The 19533-nt window shown below is 50.7% G+C and overlaps 1 protein-coding gene across 11 annotated transcripts in view; it reads left to right on the forward strand.

Moving 5' to 3' along the window:
* The window catches only part of TNS3 (tensin 3), a 223622-nt gene that overhangs the window by 111897 nt on the left and 92192 nt on the right, over positions 1–19533 (forward strand). For all 11 annotated transcript variants that reach the window (XM_055421063.2, XM_055421067.2, XM_055421065.2 and 8 more), the window contains 5 exons: positions 257–321; positions 3071–3154; positions 12191–12303; positions 12398–12458; positions 13270–13345. In XM_055421063.2, coding sequence (XP_055277038.1) covers positions 257–321; positions 3071–3154; positions 12191–12303; positions 12398–12458; positions 13270–13345 — 399 coding nt within the window. The remainder of the gene's footprint in view (positions 1–256; positions 322–3070; positions 3155–12190; positions 12304–12397; positions 12459–13269; positions 13346–19533) is intronic.

Consider the following 19533-nt stretch of genomic DNA (forward strand, 5'->3'; position numbering starts at 1 on the left):
TCTGGCCTCACTGGGAAATGAGGAACTGCCTGGCCACCTCGGTGCAGACCTGGCCTCGGGCGCGTCCTCATATGGCCTGGTTAGCACCTGCTCCTGCTGTTAGTAGTGTGTTCTCTGTTGAGCTGGGTGCTGCCGTCCCTCAGAACAGGGACCAGAGGAGGGTAGTGCTGGCTTCCCTGTCAAAGCAGGCTCTTTGCCATCCTGTGAAGGAAGCAGTGCTTTCCTGTTCTAATGACCTCTCTCCCGTCTCCTGCAGGGTGGAAAGGGACGCATCGGCGTGGTCATATCATCGTACATGCACTTCACCAATGTCTCGGCCAGGTAGGAGGGAAGTGTCCTCGTTGCCATGGGCATTGGGATGCTCTGAGTCTGGGTGGGCAGGAGGTGGACCCCTCAGAACTGACTTGGAGACCAAGGCTCATGTCCCTGGTGCCTAGAAACCTAGCTGCAGCTGAGGGTGTAAGCTTGTGAGAAAGACATTTTCCTCAGTGAGCAGCTATGTATGAGTCACACTGAAAACTTCCGGGAGGCATCACCGATAAAGCAAGTGCACTGCCAATCTGTGACAAGGCTGATGGGGACAGACATTACCATTAGTGAAACCAAAGCAGTGCTTCTCACTGGACACCTCACATTCTGCACATAGCCGTGGCGATGGCCACAGCTGCCGTGGTTTACATGCACTGGGCCTCTGGGAAGTACTTTGTGTATTTCCTTTTTCTTGCTCAATCCTCCCAAGTAATCCAGGAGGGAGTAGTCATCACTCCCATTTTACAGATGAGGAAACTGAGACTTGGCGGACCTAAGACTGCTCAGGATCTCATGACTTATGATCAGGAAGCCAGATCTGGTCTGGTTCTCAGGAGGTGCTGCCATGGGCATGGGGTTGCTGCCCGCAGGAGGTGGGTCCCATCCACCAGGGACGGCAGGCACTGCGAGGCCCATGAGTGAGGCCTCAGTTGCGTGCCAGCCCTCCTGGTGCTGAGTACACTGGTAGACCCAGAGGCACCCCCGAGCACACGTCTCCACTCACACTGAGATCCAGTTCAGAAATACCGTTCTTTCTGGGTGTTGCATCTGCGTTGGCCCTCTCTGTTCAATGGCCACTTTGTGAAGTATGAACTGCTCCATTCTGAGGAAATATAAGCCTATTCATATTAGCCGATAAACCCTTTCCTTTCTAGCATTTAAGGAATGAAATTTGACTTTCCAAATGTTTTCTGTGGAAACAAATTGGAGAGCTCATGCCTGCCAGGCAGGAAACCCAACCCTCCAGTGAAAGTCAGATCCTTTCTTGGTGATAATAAGCACTTGTGTGTGTATGTGCCAGACAAATTGAGATTCCTGCTCACGTCACATCCCTCTGGTCAGAGAGCAGATTTCACCTGGTGGACTCTGGACAGAGGCCACCTCGCATTTGTGCCCACAACAGCACAGCTCTGTCTGGAACCAGAGTTTCATGTGCCATGGACAGTCCTGGCATTTTTGGAAAGCGTGGAGACCGGGCTTTTTTTCACTCTTAGCTTATCACTGATACTCTCTCTAAATGACCCACATTTCTCTGAATAACTGAAGTGTGTCTCAGCTGCGCGTGTTAGGCAGTTCACATGAAAGGCTCTAAACTTCGGGGTTCTCACCTGGGAAGCAGGGCTGATGGCTGTTCTTCACAGGTTTTTTTTTTTGACAATTCCACGTGTTGTTGCGTGAAAGGCACTTGCAGCATCAGTACTAGTATGGGCTGATGTCAATACTGCTGGTACTAGTAGATAAGATAATATTAAGTGCTCTTCGCTAAAGTGAAGTGACACTACCAAGATTTTTTTAACACGGTTTTCTGAATTAACACTTTCCTAATTGGTGGCTGCATAGTTTGCTACTTGATGAATAGAATATAATGTATTTACGCATTTACCAGCATTGCCTATCCAGGTTGTTTGCAGTTTTTCTTTAGACTTTCAGTTGCTTCTTTCTAATGATTTTGTACACTGAAGTATGCCCTGATAACAGATTCTTATCATTACATCTTTGATCATTTCTACTATTTCTATTTTCCCCTTGGATAGTATTCCCACAAGTAGTGCAATCATATAGGGACTTTTGAAGGCCTTTGCCACACACTGTGTCCAGATCAAAACAGACACTTCCAAGTTGCAAAGTGAAGTAAGGAAAGCATTCTGGTACCAGCACTAGGAAGATAAGAGTTCATAAAGATAGATTCAGTGCTAATATTGTGAATACTGGTACCAATATTAACGAGCTTCCCTGGTGGCTCAGATGGTAAAGGATCTGCCTTCAATGCAGGAGACCCAGGTTCAATCTCTGGGTAAGGAAGAACCCCTGGAGAAGGGAATGGCTACCCACTCCACTGTTCTTACCTGGAGAATCCCATGGACAGAGGATCCTGGAGGGCTACAGTCCATGGGTCACAAAGAATGGAACATCACTGAGTCACCAAGCAGTGATGTTAACGCTGAACAGAAACAGTGACCAAAATGCATTGTCAGCATTTAGTAAAACGAGCGAATTCCAGAAAAAGGAACACTTAAAAATGTATAGGTGGATATGTAATTATACTTTTCACTCTAAAAACACGTGCACCCGGTATGTTAAACATGCAGTGCTTAAGTGACCCTTGTGTTTGTGCAGCCCCACCAACCAGCCCCTTATTTAGACAAAGTTATTTTAGATGGTTGTTTGGGTAGTTAGGACACCAGGCCTGTGCCCACCTGTGAGCAGTGGCAGGTGGGTGATTATCCTGTTGGGATAGTATCCTGTGATTATTCTGTGTTGTGCCGCATGCTAAGATCAGGTGCTGCTGTTTCAAGCGGGGGACTTCAGGCCTGGCTTCCCCTGCAGGCCTGGCTTCCCCTTGGCCCGGAAGATCTTCCTAGAGGAAATGAGGCCTGAGAAGAGATGCTAAAGTGGGTGTGCCTGAGGAGGGAATGTAGCAACATGGAGCTCTTAGTGGGTGCCAGCTACGCAGAACAACCTCAGGGCCTGTCCCTTGTTACACCGCCCCCCCCGACCCATGACCATGGAGTTAAATCTCTTTCTGTCTCTGCTTCTCCAGTGCTGACCAGGCCCTTGACAGATTCGCAATGAAGAAGTTTTACGATGATAAACTTGCAGCTTTAATGCAGCCATCCCAGAAACGGTATGTATCGGTCCCACAGCCAGAGGGAAAGGTGGAATGAAATCTTACATTTAAAAATGTAGGGACGGAAGATACACCCCCTCTGACCAGCCATGATTAGGAGGCAGGGACTGTTGATGTCCAGTGGTGAGTGACGAGCCACCCTGCATGGGGGTGCAGGGAGCCCCTCACCCTGGCTGACTCCGGTGTGGTCTCAGGGCTCCCTCCCCACATGCTCGGCCGTCGAGTCTCCTGCACTCCCAGCTGCTGTTGGTGCTGTTACTGTGTTGGAACTGGTTTCTTTCTCCTGACCAGGGGTCTGTGAACTGTGTCTGTAAGAGGCTGGCTGGTGGATGTGCTGGGCTGTGCAGGCCAAGTGCTCTCTGGCACGGCCCCTGTCAACAGAGGGGCTGTGGGTGGTAGAAGCCAGTGAAAGCAGCTTCTGTTGACACACTCAGGTTCCTAGTCGGCCAGCTTCAGAGGCCCAGGAGTCCTTTGCCTTGGTCTCCCCGGGCCCATGTCCCCTTGTCTCCTGCTCGGCATGGCCCCTGGCACATGCTGCAGCGGGACCCTGGGGAGCAGACTTACTCTGACTGCCAGCCCCCAGGTGAATCCATGCTGTCGCCAGGCCCAGGTGGAGAAGAATTGGAGGAGAGTCAGGTGCATGGCCTGAGAGGGGCCTCAGCCACTTGTCTTCCAGACCTACTTTCTCTGCAGATGAGGACATGGCACCAAGAACACTGTGTTTTTACTTCAAAGCAAATGGCAGAGCATTTGCTCAAGAATTGCCAAGGCCATTGCCAAGATGGTTTACCTGCCCCTTGCATCTCTTCCCACCAGGGCCAGAGGGCTGGGCCAGTGGACTTGGGAGGACTGAAAGCTTCATTGCCATCCAGGGGGTAGGGGCACAGAGGGTTTTTGTCCAGAGCTGATTTGAGGTGTTTCCACTTGGGAAAGGGATTTCAGGGGTCCACCAGAGGCACTGCCTGCTTCGTCCTGGGTGTTCCCCATGGCAGGTCTGTTTGTGCTCAGACCAGAGTGTGTTGTGGATGTGAGATGGTGAGTTGGAGCCTAGCTGTGCCCTGCTCTGAGCAAAGGCCCCACAGGGCATGTGAGTCGCCTTGGAAAAACCAGCATTTCATTAGTATGACAGTTAAACAACCCCTTGATCTATTTTGAACCATTAAGTGTCATTTCTTGGTTGAGCAGTTTCCAGAATGGTTACATTCTTATGAGCCCCTGTGTGAGATGTGAGGGAAAACAAGGGGTGACCCACCTCAAAACTCAGCATACACCAGGGAAGGATATTTGCCTTATTTTCTTCTTTTTATTCTTATTACTTACTGCAGCTTTTTAAAAATGATTTATTTTGTATTGGAGTATAAGGAGAAGGGGACGACAGAGAATGAGATTGCTGGATGGCATCACTGACTCGATGGAATGAGTTTGAGTGAACTCCAGGAGTTAGTGATGGACAGGGAGGCCTGGCGTGCTGTGATTCATGGGGTCACAAAGAGTTGGACACGACTGAGCGACTGAACTGAACTGAACTGAACTGATAGCTAATTTGGGCTTCCCTGGTAGCTCAGCTGGTAAAGAATTGGCCTGCAATGAGGGAGACCCCGGTTCATTTCCTGGGTTGGGAAGATCTCCTGGAGGAGGGCATGGCAACCCACTCTAGTATTCTTGCCTAGAGAATCTCCATGGACAGAGAAGCCTGGTGGACTACAGTTCATGGAGTCACAAAGAGTTGGACACAACTAAGTGCCTAAGCACAGCACAGCATAGCTAATTTAACAATATTATGATAGTTTCAGGTGGCCAGCAAAGGGACTTATCCATCCATAAGCATGTATCCGTTCTCCACCAAATTCCCCTCCTGTCCAGGCTGCCACATGACATTGAGCAGAGTTCCCTGTGCTGTACCATAGGTCCTTGTTGGTTATCCATTTTAAATAAGCAATGTGTACCTGTCCATCCCAAACTCCCTAACTATCCCTTCCCCTATCCTCCCTACCCCTCCCCACCCCAGCAACCTATAAGTTCATTCTCTAAGTCTGTGAATCTGTTTCTGTTTTGTAAATAAGTTCATTTGTATCAAGCGTTTTCAGATTCCACATATTAATATAAGGGATATCATGCGATGTTTCTGCTGCAGCTTTTTAATACCATTGAAGGAGTGTGGAAAAAGGGAAGTATCTTCTCACTTTAACTTGCCCATGATTGCACAGCCAAAGCTGTAATATTGACATTGATGAGGGTGGCGTGGGTTAAACGTAGCATTTCAAGGCTGATCTTCCTGCTCCCTCAGAATAGGGGATCTTATCCTGACAGCACCTGCCTCAGAAGATGCTTGCCACCTCGTAACAGAGTGAAGGAATAGGTACGTCTAGAGGAAGATTTGAGACCCAGAGGATGTGCGATGACTGCTCATGTGGGGACAGATTCAGTGATGGTGGGACCATCACTGTGGTCCCAAAGCTCGAGGGGGAGCTCTGCAGGCTCTTTTAGGACTGAGCTCAAGAAACCTTTTCAAAAGCAATCTCAGGATGAGAGTGGATTAACTAATTAGAGAACAGACTTATGGACATGGGGGGAGGAGGGAGGGAGAGGGTGAAATGTATGGCGAGAGTAACATGGAAACTTATAATACCATGTGTAACATAGACAGCCAGTGGGAACTTGCTGTCTGACTCAGGGCACTCAAACAGGGGCTCTGTGACAGTCTAGAAGGTGGGATGGGGCAGGAGATAGGAGCGAGGTTCGGGAGGGAGGGGACATGGGTGCACCTATGGCTGATTCTTGTTGATGTTTGACAGAAAACTACAAAATTCTGTGAAGCAATTATCCTTCAATTAAATAAATAATGGGTCTATGAGCTGGAGAGGCTGGAGGCCCATTTGATGGGTGGTGGATTCTCTGTCACTTTGCACCTCACTCCTAAAAACCACTGAGTAGTTGACCTGCAGCAGCTCTGCCAGCAGTGGCTGTTGGAGATTGCTGTCTTCCAGCAGAATTCCTCAGGCAAGAGCACTTATCTCTCCCTGCACCTTTCGCCTTTAGCAAGCCTCAGGAGCAGCTTGAGGTCACCCCCAGGTGACCTCCTGTGGGGATGATGAACCTTCTGCTTCAGAGAGGCACCCGTGACCTTGGAGTCTCTTTCACTTTGACACGTAATTAAAGAAAAACCTCCTACAGCCTTAGTTATCAGCAGCATCATGGAAGTCATGACTTAAATGATGACATTTTCTGACCTCCTTTTCTTCTCCCCTTTTCCTTTCCTTCCGAGAAGGAGTTGGGAGCGAGTCCCATTACTTTGGGTTTGTTTAGGGGGAGAATGACAGGTGACTGGCTCTTTCTTTGGGACAGCAAATCTCTCCTGACAGTTCGGGGAAGAAGAGACACCCCGGAAGTCCTGGGTGAGGGTCGTTCTTGTGTCCCATGAGGTAGAGGAAGAGAAGCCAGAAGTCTGGGCATGCAGAAAGCAAGATTGGATTCCTAGGTGTTTCTAATAGCTGGAAAAGTTCCCCAACATTGCAGCATTCTTCGATACCTAAGTCCCTTGGACAGCCAGGAGATTAAACCAGTCAATCCTAAAGGAAATCAGTCCTGAATATTCATTGGAAGGACTGATGCTGAAGCTGAAGCTCCAATACTTTGGCCCCTGATGCGAAGAGCTGACTCATTGGAAAAGACCCTGATGCTGGGAAAGATTGAGGGCAAGAGGAGAAGGGGACGACAGAGGATGAAGTGGTTGGATGGCATCACCGACTCAGTGGACATGAGTTTAAGCAAAGTCTGGGAGATAATGGAGGACAGGGAAGCCTGGCATGCTGCAGTCCACGGGGTTGCAAAGAGTCGGACACGACTTAGGGACTGAACAGCAACCACAGAAACCCCACAGTCCTCATTTTTCCAGGTCACACTCAGGTGGCCTAGAGCGGAGCTTCTCAGCTGCTCGTCTGAGAGACTGACGAGGGTATGAAAGAGTTCTGGGACAGCAGGATGAGGCCACCCCGAAGAAAAATTCATGCAAAATTCTTTTTACTGTACAGAGGTTATCTTTACCCCTCCCACACCACACACACTGATTGGTGGTGCATAGAGAGGAGATTTGCTTGATTTATGGTGTCGAGTGTCCCATCACACACAACCAAGAGTGCCTTCCTGGACTGAGGCCACAGTCACTGTGGGATCTGGAGTTTCAGATTTGCCAATTAGGGTTGCCTGGAAGAAGACCCCCGAGAAGAGCAAGGAGCCTATGTGTCTTCCTTGGCCATGTCAACTTGTCTGGGTTCTGGGTGGTAGACTGGGGTGACAGGCGAGGCCCCTGGGCTTACATCAGCTCACTTAGGTCAGCCATCAGCCACGGCTGGGGGGAACAGGCAAGGGTGCTGTCTCCACGCTGTCCATACACTTTACAAAAATAAATATACAAATGACCATTGTCACCTGTCCCTCTCTTAGGAGGTAGATGGTAACATGAGTTGGTGTCAGGTTTTCTTCAAAGGCCGTTCCGATGGCAGTCAGGCTGCTAACAAACGTTATGATAACTTTTGCAATATCACAAAATCCAGAACTTGTACTCAGAAGTTACAGTGGTACTGTATCCTGTGAACAAGTAATCAAAAATGACTTCAGTTCCACAAAGTTAGGCAGTAAAGTTGCTGAAAAGTAGCACTAACAAATAGAAAATACCCTGAAATGGATAAAATAATTTTGTATTTTTTCCTTATGAGGAAAGCATGTGAAGGAAGGAGTAAATCTCATTGTACAATGTTTTTGTCTTTGCTTTACCTAACTATGAATCCTAAAGCAGATTTTTATAAAGGGCAGATGAGATCTGTAGACTGGGATCTTGATTGCAGTGGTTCAGTGATGGACTGGTCAGAAGGGCAGATGTCCGGGATCGCCTTCCTCCCCTCTGTCTCTAACGCCGTGTGAGTGTGAGCCCTGGTCTTCCGGCTCCTGCTTCTCTGGTGATATTGACACTGCTCCTCAAAGAAGCACCTTCTCACGCTCCCTCTGGCCACTGGGCGGCAGTGCTGGCCGGGCTGTGTCAGTGCAAGGGGAAGACCCTCCATGTTTGCATCAAAAAGTGAAACGGGGACTTCCCTGGGGGCGCAGTGGATGAAAATTCATCTGCCAATGCAGGGACACTGGTTTAATCCCTGGTCTGGGAAGATTCCACATGCTGCGGGGCAACTGAGCCCATATGCCACCTTTAGAGACCCTGTGTGCCACAACTGCTGAGCCCATGCTCTAGAGCCCGTGAGCCAAAACTACTGAGCCTGTGTTATACTAAAGCCCCTGAGCCTAGAGCCTATGCTCTGCAACAGGAGAGACCACCATATCGGGAAGCCCATGCACCGCAGTGAAGAGTAGCCCCTGCTTACCGCCACTAGAGAAAGCCCGCGAACAGCACGGAAGTTCTAGCACAACCAAGGCAAAAAAGGGAAACAGAACTGACCACCCCCTGCCTTCTGGGATGCCTGGTCTGTGTTTTGGTGGATCCCTGAGATGTCCAGACTGAAGGGCTATCTTGCCTGGAGTGGTCACTGCAGACTGAGCAAATGGCCAGGTGCCTGTGGAGTAAACACACCGGCTGGGCCACTGACAAGGCCAGGGAAGCGGGTTGTGTGGTGACCAGGGCTGCCCGGCACTGGAGGAGGGGAGACTGCTGTCCAGAGTGGGCAGGGATTCCCAACCCCAGGTCAGTATCCGTTTTCATATGCTCACAAGCAGGGGGCCAGAGAACCCAGAAATCTGCAGTGCATGGCATTTAGGTGATTAAATATAGGTGCACAGGTCACCTGAACATTTCCCGTGTCTGCCCACAGTGGAATCGAGGCATCTGTTGTTCAAATAGAAGATAAAACAAGAAGGCCTGTGGAGCCATCTGGTGGTCAGAGCCCTGCAGCCATGGCCTGGCTTCATGGCCTCAGGACCCTGGGTCTTCCATCTGGTCTCTGTGGCTTGGGTGAGTGAGGTTTTGTCCTCTTCTGAAAGGGAAGAGCGACTTGCCACCAGGAAAATGTGAACACCATCAAGGGCACCTAAGTTGAAGCTAGCATTTTTTTTTCCCTAAAAGGATGGCTTTTAAGTAGAGTTTTTAAACTTCATATTTAAAATTTACTGGGTATTTTCTCTTGTTCAGTTTGCTTTGTATGCAAATTCAACTGCTTGAGATAATGGACTGCATCTGAATTGCTGGTGTAAATTAGATATTTTTAAAAATTTAAATGTACTTGACAAATGACATTGTGTAAATTTAAGGTGTATGACATGTATTTTAAAATTTATTTTAAAATCTGTTTTTAATTGGAGGGTAATTGCTTTACAATATTGTGATGGTTTCTACCATATAGCAACATGAATCAGCCATGTGTATGCACATGTCCCCTCCTTCTTGAACCTCCCTCCCGCCTCCCACCCCATCCCATCCCTCTAAGGAGCTCAGCCTGGTAGTCTGTGACAACCTATTCATTTTGTTTTCTGACCGCGTGCAATCTTTATTGCTTTGTGCGAGCTTTCTCTGGTTGCGGCAAGTGGGGACTGCTCTCTGTTGGAGTGCACAGGCTTCAGTAGTTGTGGCACACGGGCTCAGTTGCTCTGTGGCATGTAGACTCTTCCGGGACCAGGGATCGAACCCATGTCCCCTGCATTGGCAGGTGGATTCTTAACCACTGCACCACCAGGGAAGTCCTAAGTTGTATGACGTGTTAGTTTGATGCGTTCATATATTGTAGTATGATTGCTATTGTAGCCATAATTAGCGCCTCTGTCATATTACATAATTACACTTTATTTTTAGTGGTTAGAATAATTAAGTTCTATCTCTTAGCAAGTTTAATCATTATAATACAGTGTCTATATTTACTATGCTCATGCTGGTGTTCTGTCGCTTCAGTCGTGTCCAACTCTTTTGTGACCCCATGGACTGTGGCTCACTAGGCTCCTCTGTCTGTGGGATTCTCCAAGCAAGAATACTGGAGTGAGTTGCCGTGCCCTCCTCCAGGGAACCCGCATCTCTTGCATCTCCTGCATCGCAGGTGGATTCTAAGCACTGGGAAAGCCCATACTTACCATACTGTGCATTATATTTCTAGGGCATATCTGCTGCTCATTGTAAGTTTGTACCCTTTAAAAATTCTGTCCTGTCCCCAAAGCCCCAACCCCTGGTAACCACCATTTTACTCTGTTTTTGTATGTGTGGCTTTTAGATTCTATATATGAGTGATGTTATACCACAGCGAGATGTTACCTCACACTTGTTAGAAAAGGCAGTGGTCAAAAGACAAGAAAAAAGAAGTGTTTATGAGAATGTGGAGAAAAGGGAGCCTTTGTGCCCTGTTGGTGAGAATGTAAACTGGTGCAGCCACTGTTGAAAACCATGTGGAGGTTCCTCAAAAAATTAAAAATAGAACTACCGTATGATTCAGCAGTTCACTTCTGGGTATATTTCTGAAGGGAATGAAGACAGGGTCTCAAAGAGATCTCTGCACTCCCATGTTTCTTATTCACAATAGCCAAGATGTGGTAACAATTTAGATATTCCTCAGTGGGTGAATGAATAAAGAGTACGTGGTAAAAATGTGTGATGGAGTGTTCAGTTCAGTTTAGTTCAGTTCAGTTGCTCAGTCGTGTCCGACTCTCTGTGACCCCATGAATCACAGCACGCCAGGCCTCCCTGTCCATCACCAACTCCCAGAGTTCACTCAAACTCATGTCCATCGAGCTGGTGATGCCATCCAGCCATCTCATTCTCTGTCGTCCCCGTCTCCTCCCACCCCCAATCCCTCCCAGCATCAGATGGAGTGTTACTCAGCCACTAAATACAGTGAAATTCTGCCATCTGCAACAACATGGATGGACCTTGAGGTCATTATTCTCAGTGATACAAGTCAGAGAAAACCAGAATTTTTTTAACCTAAGTGGGCTGAGCCTGAGTAGCATTCGGTCCTAGGGTGTTTGTGTGGGGGATGTCCCTGCTCTGTGGGGAGTGGACTAGAGTGAGCTGACTGGAGGGTGTGGAGGAAATCGTGCCGGCCACACAGCCGGTGATTCAGTGATTGCTTCCTTCCTGCGCCTGCGTGGCTCTGTGTTGGCCTTAGGGATGTACAGAGATGTTGATGTCGTGGGGTTTGCGTTTGCTCAGGAATCACGCACAATGGATAGAGGGGCTGAGGCCAGGCAGCATCTGCGAGCTTGGCAGGTCTGTGCCCTCTTGGGTAGGGGTGCCCTCCCACCTTGTGCCTTGGGAGAAACCAGTGAGGAAGCACTTCTCGGGTAGAATCTTCTCTCTGGACTGTCAAGCAGCCACTCAGGGTGCGGGCGTCAGCATGGCACACAAGGCTGTGCATGGTGTTGAGAGAGAAGACAGGTCTCCCAGCTCACCGCAGACGTGCTCATCCCGCCGCTGAGATGGGCGGTGAGGAGGAAGGGCACAGAGGACACAAGACAGGAGGGCGGGGTGGCTCGGGCAGCAGGGGAGACTCGCACAGTGAGACGGGGCATCCACAGGCTTCCCGTGGGCTCACCGTGTGCACTCCAGCCTTCTGTAGGTTTCCTAGTGTGAGCAGAGAGAGCGGTGGGTGGGACTGAGAGTTAGACTGAGTTACCTTGATGTGTAGTTTGGTTCAGAGAGCATGCTCACGTGACTGCAGGTCTCTTGCTTTCCCGTTCTGGGAGGGGGACTGTGACAGTCCCGTGGCCTAGCCCTGCCCGGCTCTGGGTTCCTTGGACAGAGGTGATGCCACCTGCACTTGGGGTGCAGAGCAGGAGGCGCCATGTGTGGGGGCTCACGCCCAGGAGGCACCCTTGCTTGTGCTTCCAGATCACTGGCCACATCAGTGTGGGAGGCCCAGAGACTCGGTGGGGTTGTGGGCTTAGCCGTGCTCTGCAGGGCCTGGGCCAAGCCCTGGCGTGCAGACACCCCTCCTTGCTGTGAGCAGTTAGGATGGGTCCTCTCTCGAAACTCCCGAAAAAGCAGGCGCAGTTCCTCTTTTCCCTCCAACCCCACATGTCACAGGAGCTCTAAGCTGCTGCCCTTTGCAGGTATGTGCAGTTTCTCAGTGGGCTCCTGTCAGGAACGGTGAAGATGAATGCTGCGCCCCTGTTCCTGCATTTCGTCATCCTGCACGGAACCCCCAACTTTGACTCGGGTGGAGGTGAGTGTCTCTCGCAGGGTGGGGTCTGGAAATGTGCCGCCCGGCATTGCCCCCCCATTCCGCCTGTTTATAGCCGACTCTGCCTGTGTTTCAGCGTGCCGGCCCTTTCTCAAGCTCTACCAGGCCATGCAGCCCGTGTACACGTCGGGGATCTAGTAAGTGTGGCTGCTCTCCTGGGGACTGTGGGAGAGCCTGGGAGGGGCCTGCTCCAGGCTGCTTCTCCCTTGGGAGGTGTGGGAGGAGTGACGCCTGGGGAGCCCAGAGGAGGGGACAGAAGGGGAGCCATGGGCGGGTGCCCCATCACCCTGCCTGGTGGGTGTCCGCCACTGTCACCCAGCTGGCTGTGTGAAGACGCATGGGCATGGGGACCTGGAGGCAGGAGAGGGTCCCGCACTGTGTGGAAGTAATCGTGTCGGAGCCTGTGACAGGGCCATGGTGTTTTGCCTTGGCAGCTTAGATAAAGGGCAGGCAGATGTTTCCAAAATATGTACTAATTATAGATTTATTTGATTTGCTTTTTTGGGAGTTTGGATTAGCATTTTATACACATTAATGGAAAACGAATAAAGGTAAAAAATGTGTTGTCATCACTCAAAATGAATTGTTATCATATGTCTGGACTCCTGTTGGACCCTGGCATGGGTGACACCTGGGCCGTGTCACCCTCTGCTAACCACAGAGGCTGTGCCGGCAGAACCCCAGTACTCCACGCTGCTGCCCTGTGTGCCTGGGCCTGGGGTGGGCCTGCAGCCACTGGCACTGACATAGCTCTCAGGACCCTGCCTGGCCCCATTGCTTTTTTATACTTTTTAGTCTCATTTTCAGAGGAGAGAGTCTAAGGAATTGGGACTCCTGGGCCAAGCAGGATATTTTGTCTAATTTCAATTGTAGGGTTCCTTTTCTCAGAAGGTATTCTTTCCATTAAATCATGAAATTGTATAATGATGTGCCTTCTTTATTCCAAAGCAATGTTGGCCCAGAAAACCAAAGCAGGATCTACATCGCCATTGAGCCGGCCCAGCTCCTGAAAGGGGACATCATGGTGAGTGTCATGACCTTGCCCCTGCTCTCCCTGGAATCACTGGAAAGGGAAAAACAAGCTCATCTTGAAGCAATAACATCAGACCCTGCCCCCCGAAAACCTGTAAGAAGAATGGAAAGTAGCCTTTACCTTAAGGAAATGGGTTGATTTTCTGAGTAAACCTGTTTTATTCAAAGGAACAGAACAAATTGTTAGAGCCACTTGCTATGTGCACCCTTGAAATTAAAGTCCTAATTCAACCACTGCTCTTCCCGGGATTCCAGTTTCCCGAGCATAATGTGCAGTCTTAAAATGACTAGGCCTTCCAGGGGCAGGTGCAGACATAAAATATTCTTTGTTAGTGTCTAAGTGGGAGATACAGCTAGCGTCTTGCAGCTTGGCTTATGAGTGAAGCAGTGATTTCTCCAGGTCGTTTTGATTCTTGGGTCTGCTGCTTCTTGGGGGAGACTAGCTTTTCCACCTTTGCCTTTTGTCTATCTTGAGTATTAAAAAATGCATACATGTAAAATAATTTAAGAGAAAATTGTCTGAAATAATGAACAACTTTGAGGCACGTGTGTGCTTCCCACATACGTAGACTAGCTCTCCTGTAATCTGTTTGAGGCCAAGGAGGATACCCTATGACAAGAAGATAAGATAATTTACAAATTAACTTTTTATTTAAGTGGCTCAACCGGAGTTTTCTAGGACTCTCATTGTGCATGTGTGTGTGTGTGTGTGTGTTTGCACGCACACACGTGCACACTCAGTTGCTCAGTTGTATCCAATTCTTTGTGACCCCCTGGACTCTAGCCCGCCAGGCTCCTCTCTCCATGAAACTTTCCAGGCAAGAATACTGGAGTGGGTTGCCATGCCCTCCTCTAGGGGATCTTCCCGAGCCAGGAGATCAGTCTCTTGTGTTTCCTGCATTGGCAGGTGACTTCTTTAACACTGCACTACCTGGGAAGCCCATAGGATTCTCGTTAGTTTTCCCATGCCTGGGGCTCCTCCTCCCAGAAAGAGCACCTGATGTAGGCTGCTGGCTGCAGGTCTTCCTGAGGCAACCAGTCCAGAAGCCGGTGGGGGATTCACTGCATCTGCCCCTTCTCTCTACTCTTCCTCCCACCTCCTTCCTTCCTCCGTCTTTCCGTCTTCCCCTTCCTCTCCCTCCCACTGTCTCTTGCCTCCCTCCTTCCTTTTGCACCATTAGTTTATTTGTCCAGCGATCGTTTTTTGAGTGTTCTGAGCTTTCCTAGCACAGGAAGGGCAGAACAGAGAGACATCTTTGCCCTGGAGGAGCTGGTTGGGTGAATGGATATCAGGAGGGGGATCCAGTAGCACTGCAGAGTGGGTCCTATGGCTGAGGCTGGCTGACTGGGAGGTTCTGGTGGAAGTGCCCTCGGAGTTGGGTGTGGGGCCCTGGCTTGGGGGTGCATTAGTCCCCAGGCCTTGAGGATACCCTTGTGGAAGTTACTTGTCTTGGGAAGTTGATGCCAGATTGTGCTCTTTTGTGTGTCCTGAAAATGCACTGAATCACCTCTTAAGGGTAAGCCTTCTAGGACTCTTGACTTAGAGGAGTAGCAAGGATGGTGGAGAACGTGCCTGGTCTCCAGCAGAAGGAAGGAAGCCTTGCAGCTCTGTATGGGCAACAGCAGATCGATACGGCCTAAGGGCATTAAGCAGAGGATGGGCCTTGAGTCCCATGCCTGGGCTTCCACCAGATCTACAGATTAATGGGGCTGGGTGGCCTCAGACAGGTCCTTATCTAAGCTTGCACCCCCTTCTGCTGCCTGAGGCTGGTAAGTGGGCTTCATGGGGATGAGATTGAACTGGGGCAGCTGGCAGGGTGTGAAGGCTACATAGTATAATTGAGTGCCTGCTGGTGGGGCCACCACCTGCACTCCTGGAAGACCCGCTCCCCCAGCAGACCTTACCCCTGCGAGTCTCCCTGCTGTCCTAGGGGGATGGTGGCACCGCAGCCAGCCCACCATCCCGGAGCAAGGTGTCTGAGAAAACATCACATGCTGGAATGCAGTCTGAGCAGGGGGGTGGGGTCTTTCTGAGGGGACTTGGGTGGGAGATTGTGGTTTGGCCCTTGGTAACTGGGAGGCAGGTCTGGGAATGGGCAGGGCGGGAAAGGGGAGCAGGTAGGTGAAGGAGGTGGTGGCCGACGTGCTTGGACTTGGTTCCCATGAGCTGGCACGGGTATGGTGCCAGGAGCCATCCCTGGGCACGCGGCGCACTTGTTGAAGCCGCAGCAGGAAGGCTCCCGCCTGTGAGTTTGCGACACTGTCTGCTGCATTGTCTTCAGATGAAAGATGGTGCCTGGGGCACACACACAGCCACATGAAAGGTGCCTGTGGCTGCGTGCTTGGCCCATGGCTCTTTTCAGGTACATTGGTAAGTGGCTTCCATCCAGTGGCTGCGGGGACTCGCCGACTTGCCCTTCCCTGTGCCTTTGCTACCTCTTTGCAAGAAGTCCGAAACTTCTCAAGAAGTTTCATTTCCAGGGCACACTGATGAGTCTGCTCAGTGCGCAGGGGGCCTTCTGAAGCACCAGCTGCAGGTGAAGGTGTTGGGCCAGCGAGGGTTTGGGGAGCACCTGCCTGAGACCTCTGGGCCCAAGCGAGGCCTGGGTGGGGATGTAGGGTGGACACCGGTGTGGCTGGACATGGTCAGTTTAGAGCCGTCAGACTGGAGCCTTCCTCTCACAGCTGGGAGCTCATGGCCTGCACACAGGGTCTTCAAGGGGAGGGGGACCTCCCCCCAAGTCACAGGAGAACAGAGGTGGGTGCAGCACAGGCCCGAGAGGGAGGAGTGGCAAGAAGCCTGGCATGGTCCTCAGAGCACGTGGGCCGCACCCCGCTCGCAGGAGCTGGGGAGGAAGAGCTGGCTCCTCGCCACTGGCTCAGACGCCTCATTCCCTGTGAGCACCCTGTCTGCTGCCCACTTTCTAGTCTGGGTTTTAGGAAAGGACAGGTCACGCTCAGCGGCCCCTGCCTTCTGCTCTCCTCCCTCCCCCACCCCCCAGTGGCCATCTTCCTGGTGTTCACCATCACGTGGGTGCTTGCTCTTCATGGGGCCTCCTCTTCCCTCAGCTCCGCCTGCAGCCCCTCCTCTCCGGGTGGTCCCCGGCTCCTGGCAGGTCTACTGTCCTCTGGGCGGCCCCCCTTTCACAAGTGGCGCTCCTCTGGCAGGAGCAGCTGCTCCGAGGTGTCCAGGCTGCCTCTTGCTTGCTTCTGTCTTGGGACCAGCCCTCTGGAATCCACTCTATGCTTCCTAGAACTATCCCGCCTGTTCCCCAGACCCTGAATGGGAGCTTCCTCTTGGCGTCTCCTTGCCTCACATCTCGATATCAGTCATGCAGCTCCTTTAACCCGATCTGTCCTAAATCCCAGGACTGCTTGTATCCCTGAGCCCTGCGCCTAACAGCGTGGCCCCATCCGAGCATGGTGTTCCGCTGCCTGGGCCCAGCATCCTCCCCACAGTGGGAAGAGAGGGTCCAGGCTCCTGTATGTGGCCTAGGAGCCCCTTGGTTTACTGCTCCCTCAATCACTTAGCCCCAGAGACGCTGGATTATCTGTCTTGTTCTGCACACGGCCCCATGGCCCTTTTCTGTGGGTCTTGCTGATGCCGCCCACCCATGTCATCCACATTGGACACATGGCTGTGCCTCCCTTAGGCCTCATTTGATGATCTCTCATAGATGGACGACGAGCCCTTGAGGTGGGTGATTGACTTGTCCCAGCCTCTCTAGAGCCAGTCACTGTGCTTCTCAGGGGTGGCAGCTCACCCTGGCTGTGAGCGCAGGGTGCCATTGTCCCCACCTTATTGCCTAGAGCCCGCCCCCGAGGTGGGAGTCCTTGGGCAAGTTCACACTCTAGCATGTCCTGAAGGCTGCTTCTCGTGTGAGGGGACAGCCTGGCTGGATGAGCCGTGAGTGCTGCTGCAGAAGGCTGAGAGGCTGGCATTCAGGTGTTTTGTTGCCTGGGGGTCTCTTGAGGGGAATGTTTCCTGCCCTGAAGGCACCCTTTCCATGATTTTTTGTTTCCATTGGCAATAGGGGCAAATAGGATCTCCCAGATCTCGGCACAGGAAATGCTTAACTTGATAAAAGCAGCCCCTTCCTGCACCTCTGTCCATTCTTAACATGGAGTATTTTTGGATTGAGTTATTATTTGATTTATACTTCCTGTGTTTACAGTTCATTTTTGTACACTCTGCACTTAATTTTTTGCAGTGTTATCAGACGGGGGAAGGGTGATACGGGTTACAGCTGGAAGTGGGTAATTTTCCATCCCACGGGGTAATTTTTCCTTGCTTCATTTGTAGAAATGATTACCCAGGAGGTTTAGTTTAGTTGTTGATCTCTGTGAAGCCTCACAGCGGCTCTAACCTCTTATATTCGTTTCCTAGGGCTGTCATGACAAAGTGCCACAGACTGGGGGCTCAAACATCAGACATGAATTCCCTCACAGTGCTGGAGGCTGAAAGGCAGAGATCGAGGTGTCGGCAGCGCTGATTTCTCTGGAGGTCTCTCTCCTTGGCGTGCAATGGCTCTCTTCTCCCCAGGCCCTCACGTCATCTGCCTTCTGCATGTGTCTGGGTCCAGGTCTCTTCTTAAAAGGACCCCAGTCAGATTGGATTAGAGCTCACCTGTATAACCTGACTACCCTCACCACCTTTAAGACTTCAACAGATGAATCTTGGGGTCACAGAATTCAGCCCATAATATGTGTGTCCATTGAGTCAACCCATTCTAGAATAAACCGTCTAGTCAAAGGTCTGTCTAGCCAGAGCTCGGGTTTTTCCAGTGGTCATGTATGGATGTGAGAGTTGGACTATAAAGAAAGCTGAACGCTGAAGAATTAATGCTTTTGAACTGTGGTGTTGGAGAAGACTCCTGAGAGTCCCTTGGACTGCAAGGAGATCCAACCAGTCAGTCCTGAATATTCACTGGAAGGACTGATACTAAAGATGAAATTCCAATGCTTTGGCCACCTGATGGGAAGAACTGACTCATTTGAAAAAACTCTGATGCCAGGAAAGATTGAAGGTGGGAGGAGAAGAGGATGACAGAGGATGAGATGGTTGGATGGCATCACCAACTTGATGGGCATGAGTTTGAGTAAGCTCCAGGAGTTGGTGATGGACAGGGAAGCCTGGCGTGCTGCAGTCCATGGGGTTGCAAAGAGTCAGACATGACTGACTGACTGAACTGAACTGAACTGAACAAGGTTAATAGTGGAGTCAGGTACCATGGGTTATCCAGCACCCTTGGCTATGACTTATTACCAGTGTTCACTCGTCCCCTCATTCATTCCCCATGTCCTGAACCAGGTAACATGGTGGTTGTGGATGTTGAGTGAGATGTGCTGGTGATCACTCTCGTGCCAGGAGAATTTGGTGTGTTTCACGCATGCATAGAGGCAGGGGTTGAAGGCTCACAGGTGGGAGAGGTGATTACCATGTGTCTGAGGAGGAGAGACTCTCAAGGGGTGCTGACAGCACCAGCTGGCCTAGAGGATCAGCCCCAGGTATCCGCACACTCAGAACATAATCTCTGGGGGACACACTGCGTGTGTGATCTGTACACGCTGCTCCTCCAAATCCCAGGACTGTTGATTCAACCTGAAAATGACCTCAGGGCTCAACACAGAGAACTAGACGGTGGCAGAACATTCCATGGTGTTGGCTGAGCATCTGGGGAGTGGGGAGTCATCCCCTCCTACTGTGCAGATCAGTTCTGGTTTCCCGAGTCTCTGAGGCAGAAGAGCCCAGTCATAGCCTACCTGTGGGAGACCTGCTCATTTCAGTTTGTCCTGTCCTTCAATTGTAGTGAGTTATCGCTTGATGTGCATGGCTGCGCATTCATGGGCCTGCCTTCAGTGGAGAATGGAGGACATGGAGAATATGTCAGGGCCTTTCTGTGTTAAAGTTCAAGTATGTAGGCATTTTCATTTCTCATTAAGAATTTGGCAACCGTCATGAGTTGGACCGAATCCTGCATTGCAGAGAATGCTTTTATGGGTTTCCCACCCACAGCCGCAGAGGGTTCGGCTGGGCTGTCTGGTGTCTGCAGGGCCTGCCTTTGCTCCGGAAGGTGGAAGGGGAGCTCCCAGGAAAGGTGTCCCAAGGTGACACCATGGTCACCAACCTTTGAGACAGCATGCTGTCTTTTGCTTTTTTTTTCCTTCCTTGATTTTGGT

The sequence above is a fragment of the Moschus berezovskii genome, chromosome 3, assembly GCF_049115385.1.
Source record: "Moschus berezovskii isolate FMDL1 chromosome 3, NW_MosBer_1.0, whole genome shotgun sequence".
Lineage (NCBI taxonomy): Eukaryota > Metazoa > Chordata > Mammalia > Artiodactyla > Moschidae > Moschus > Moschus berezovskii.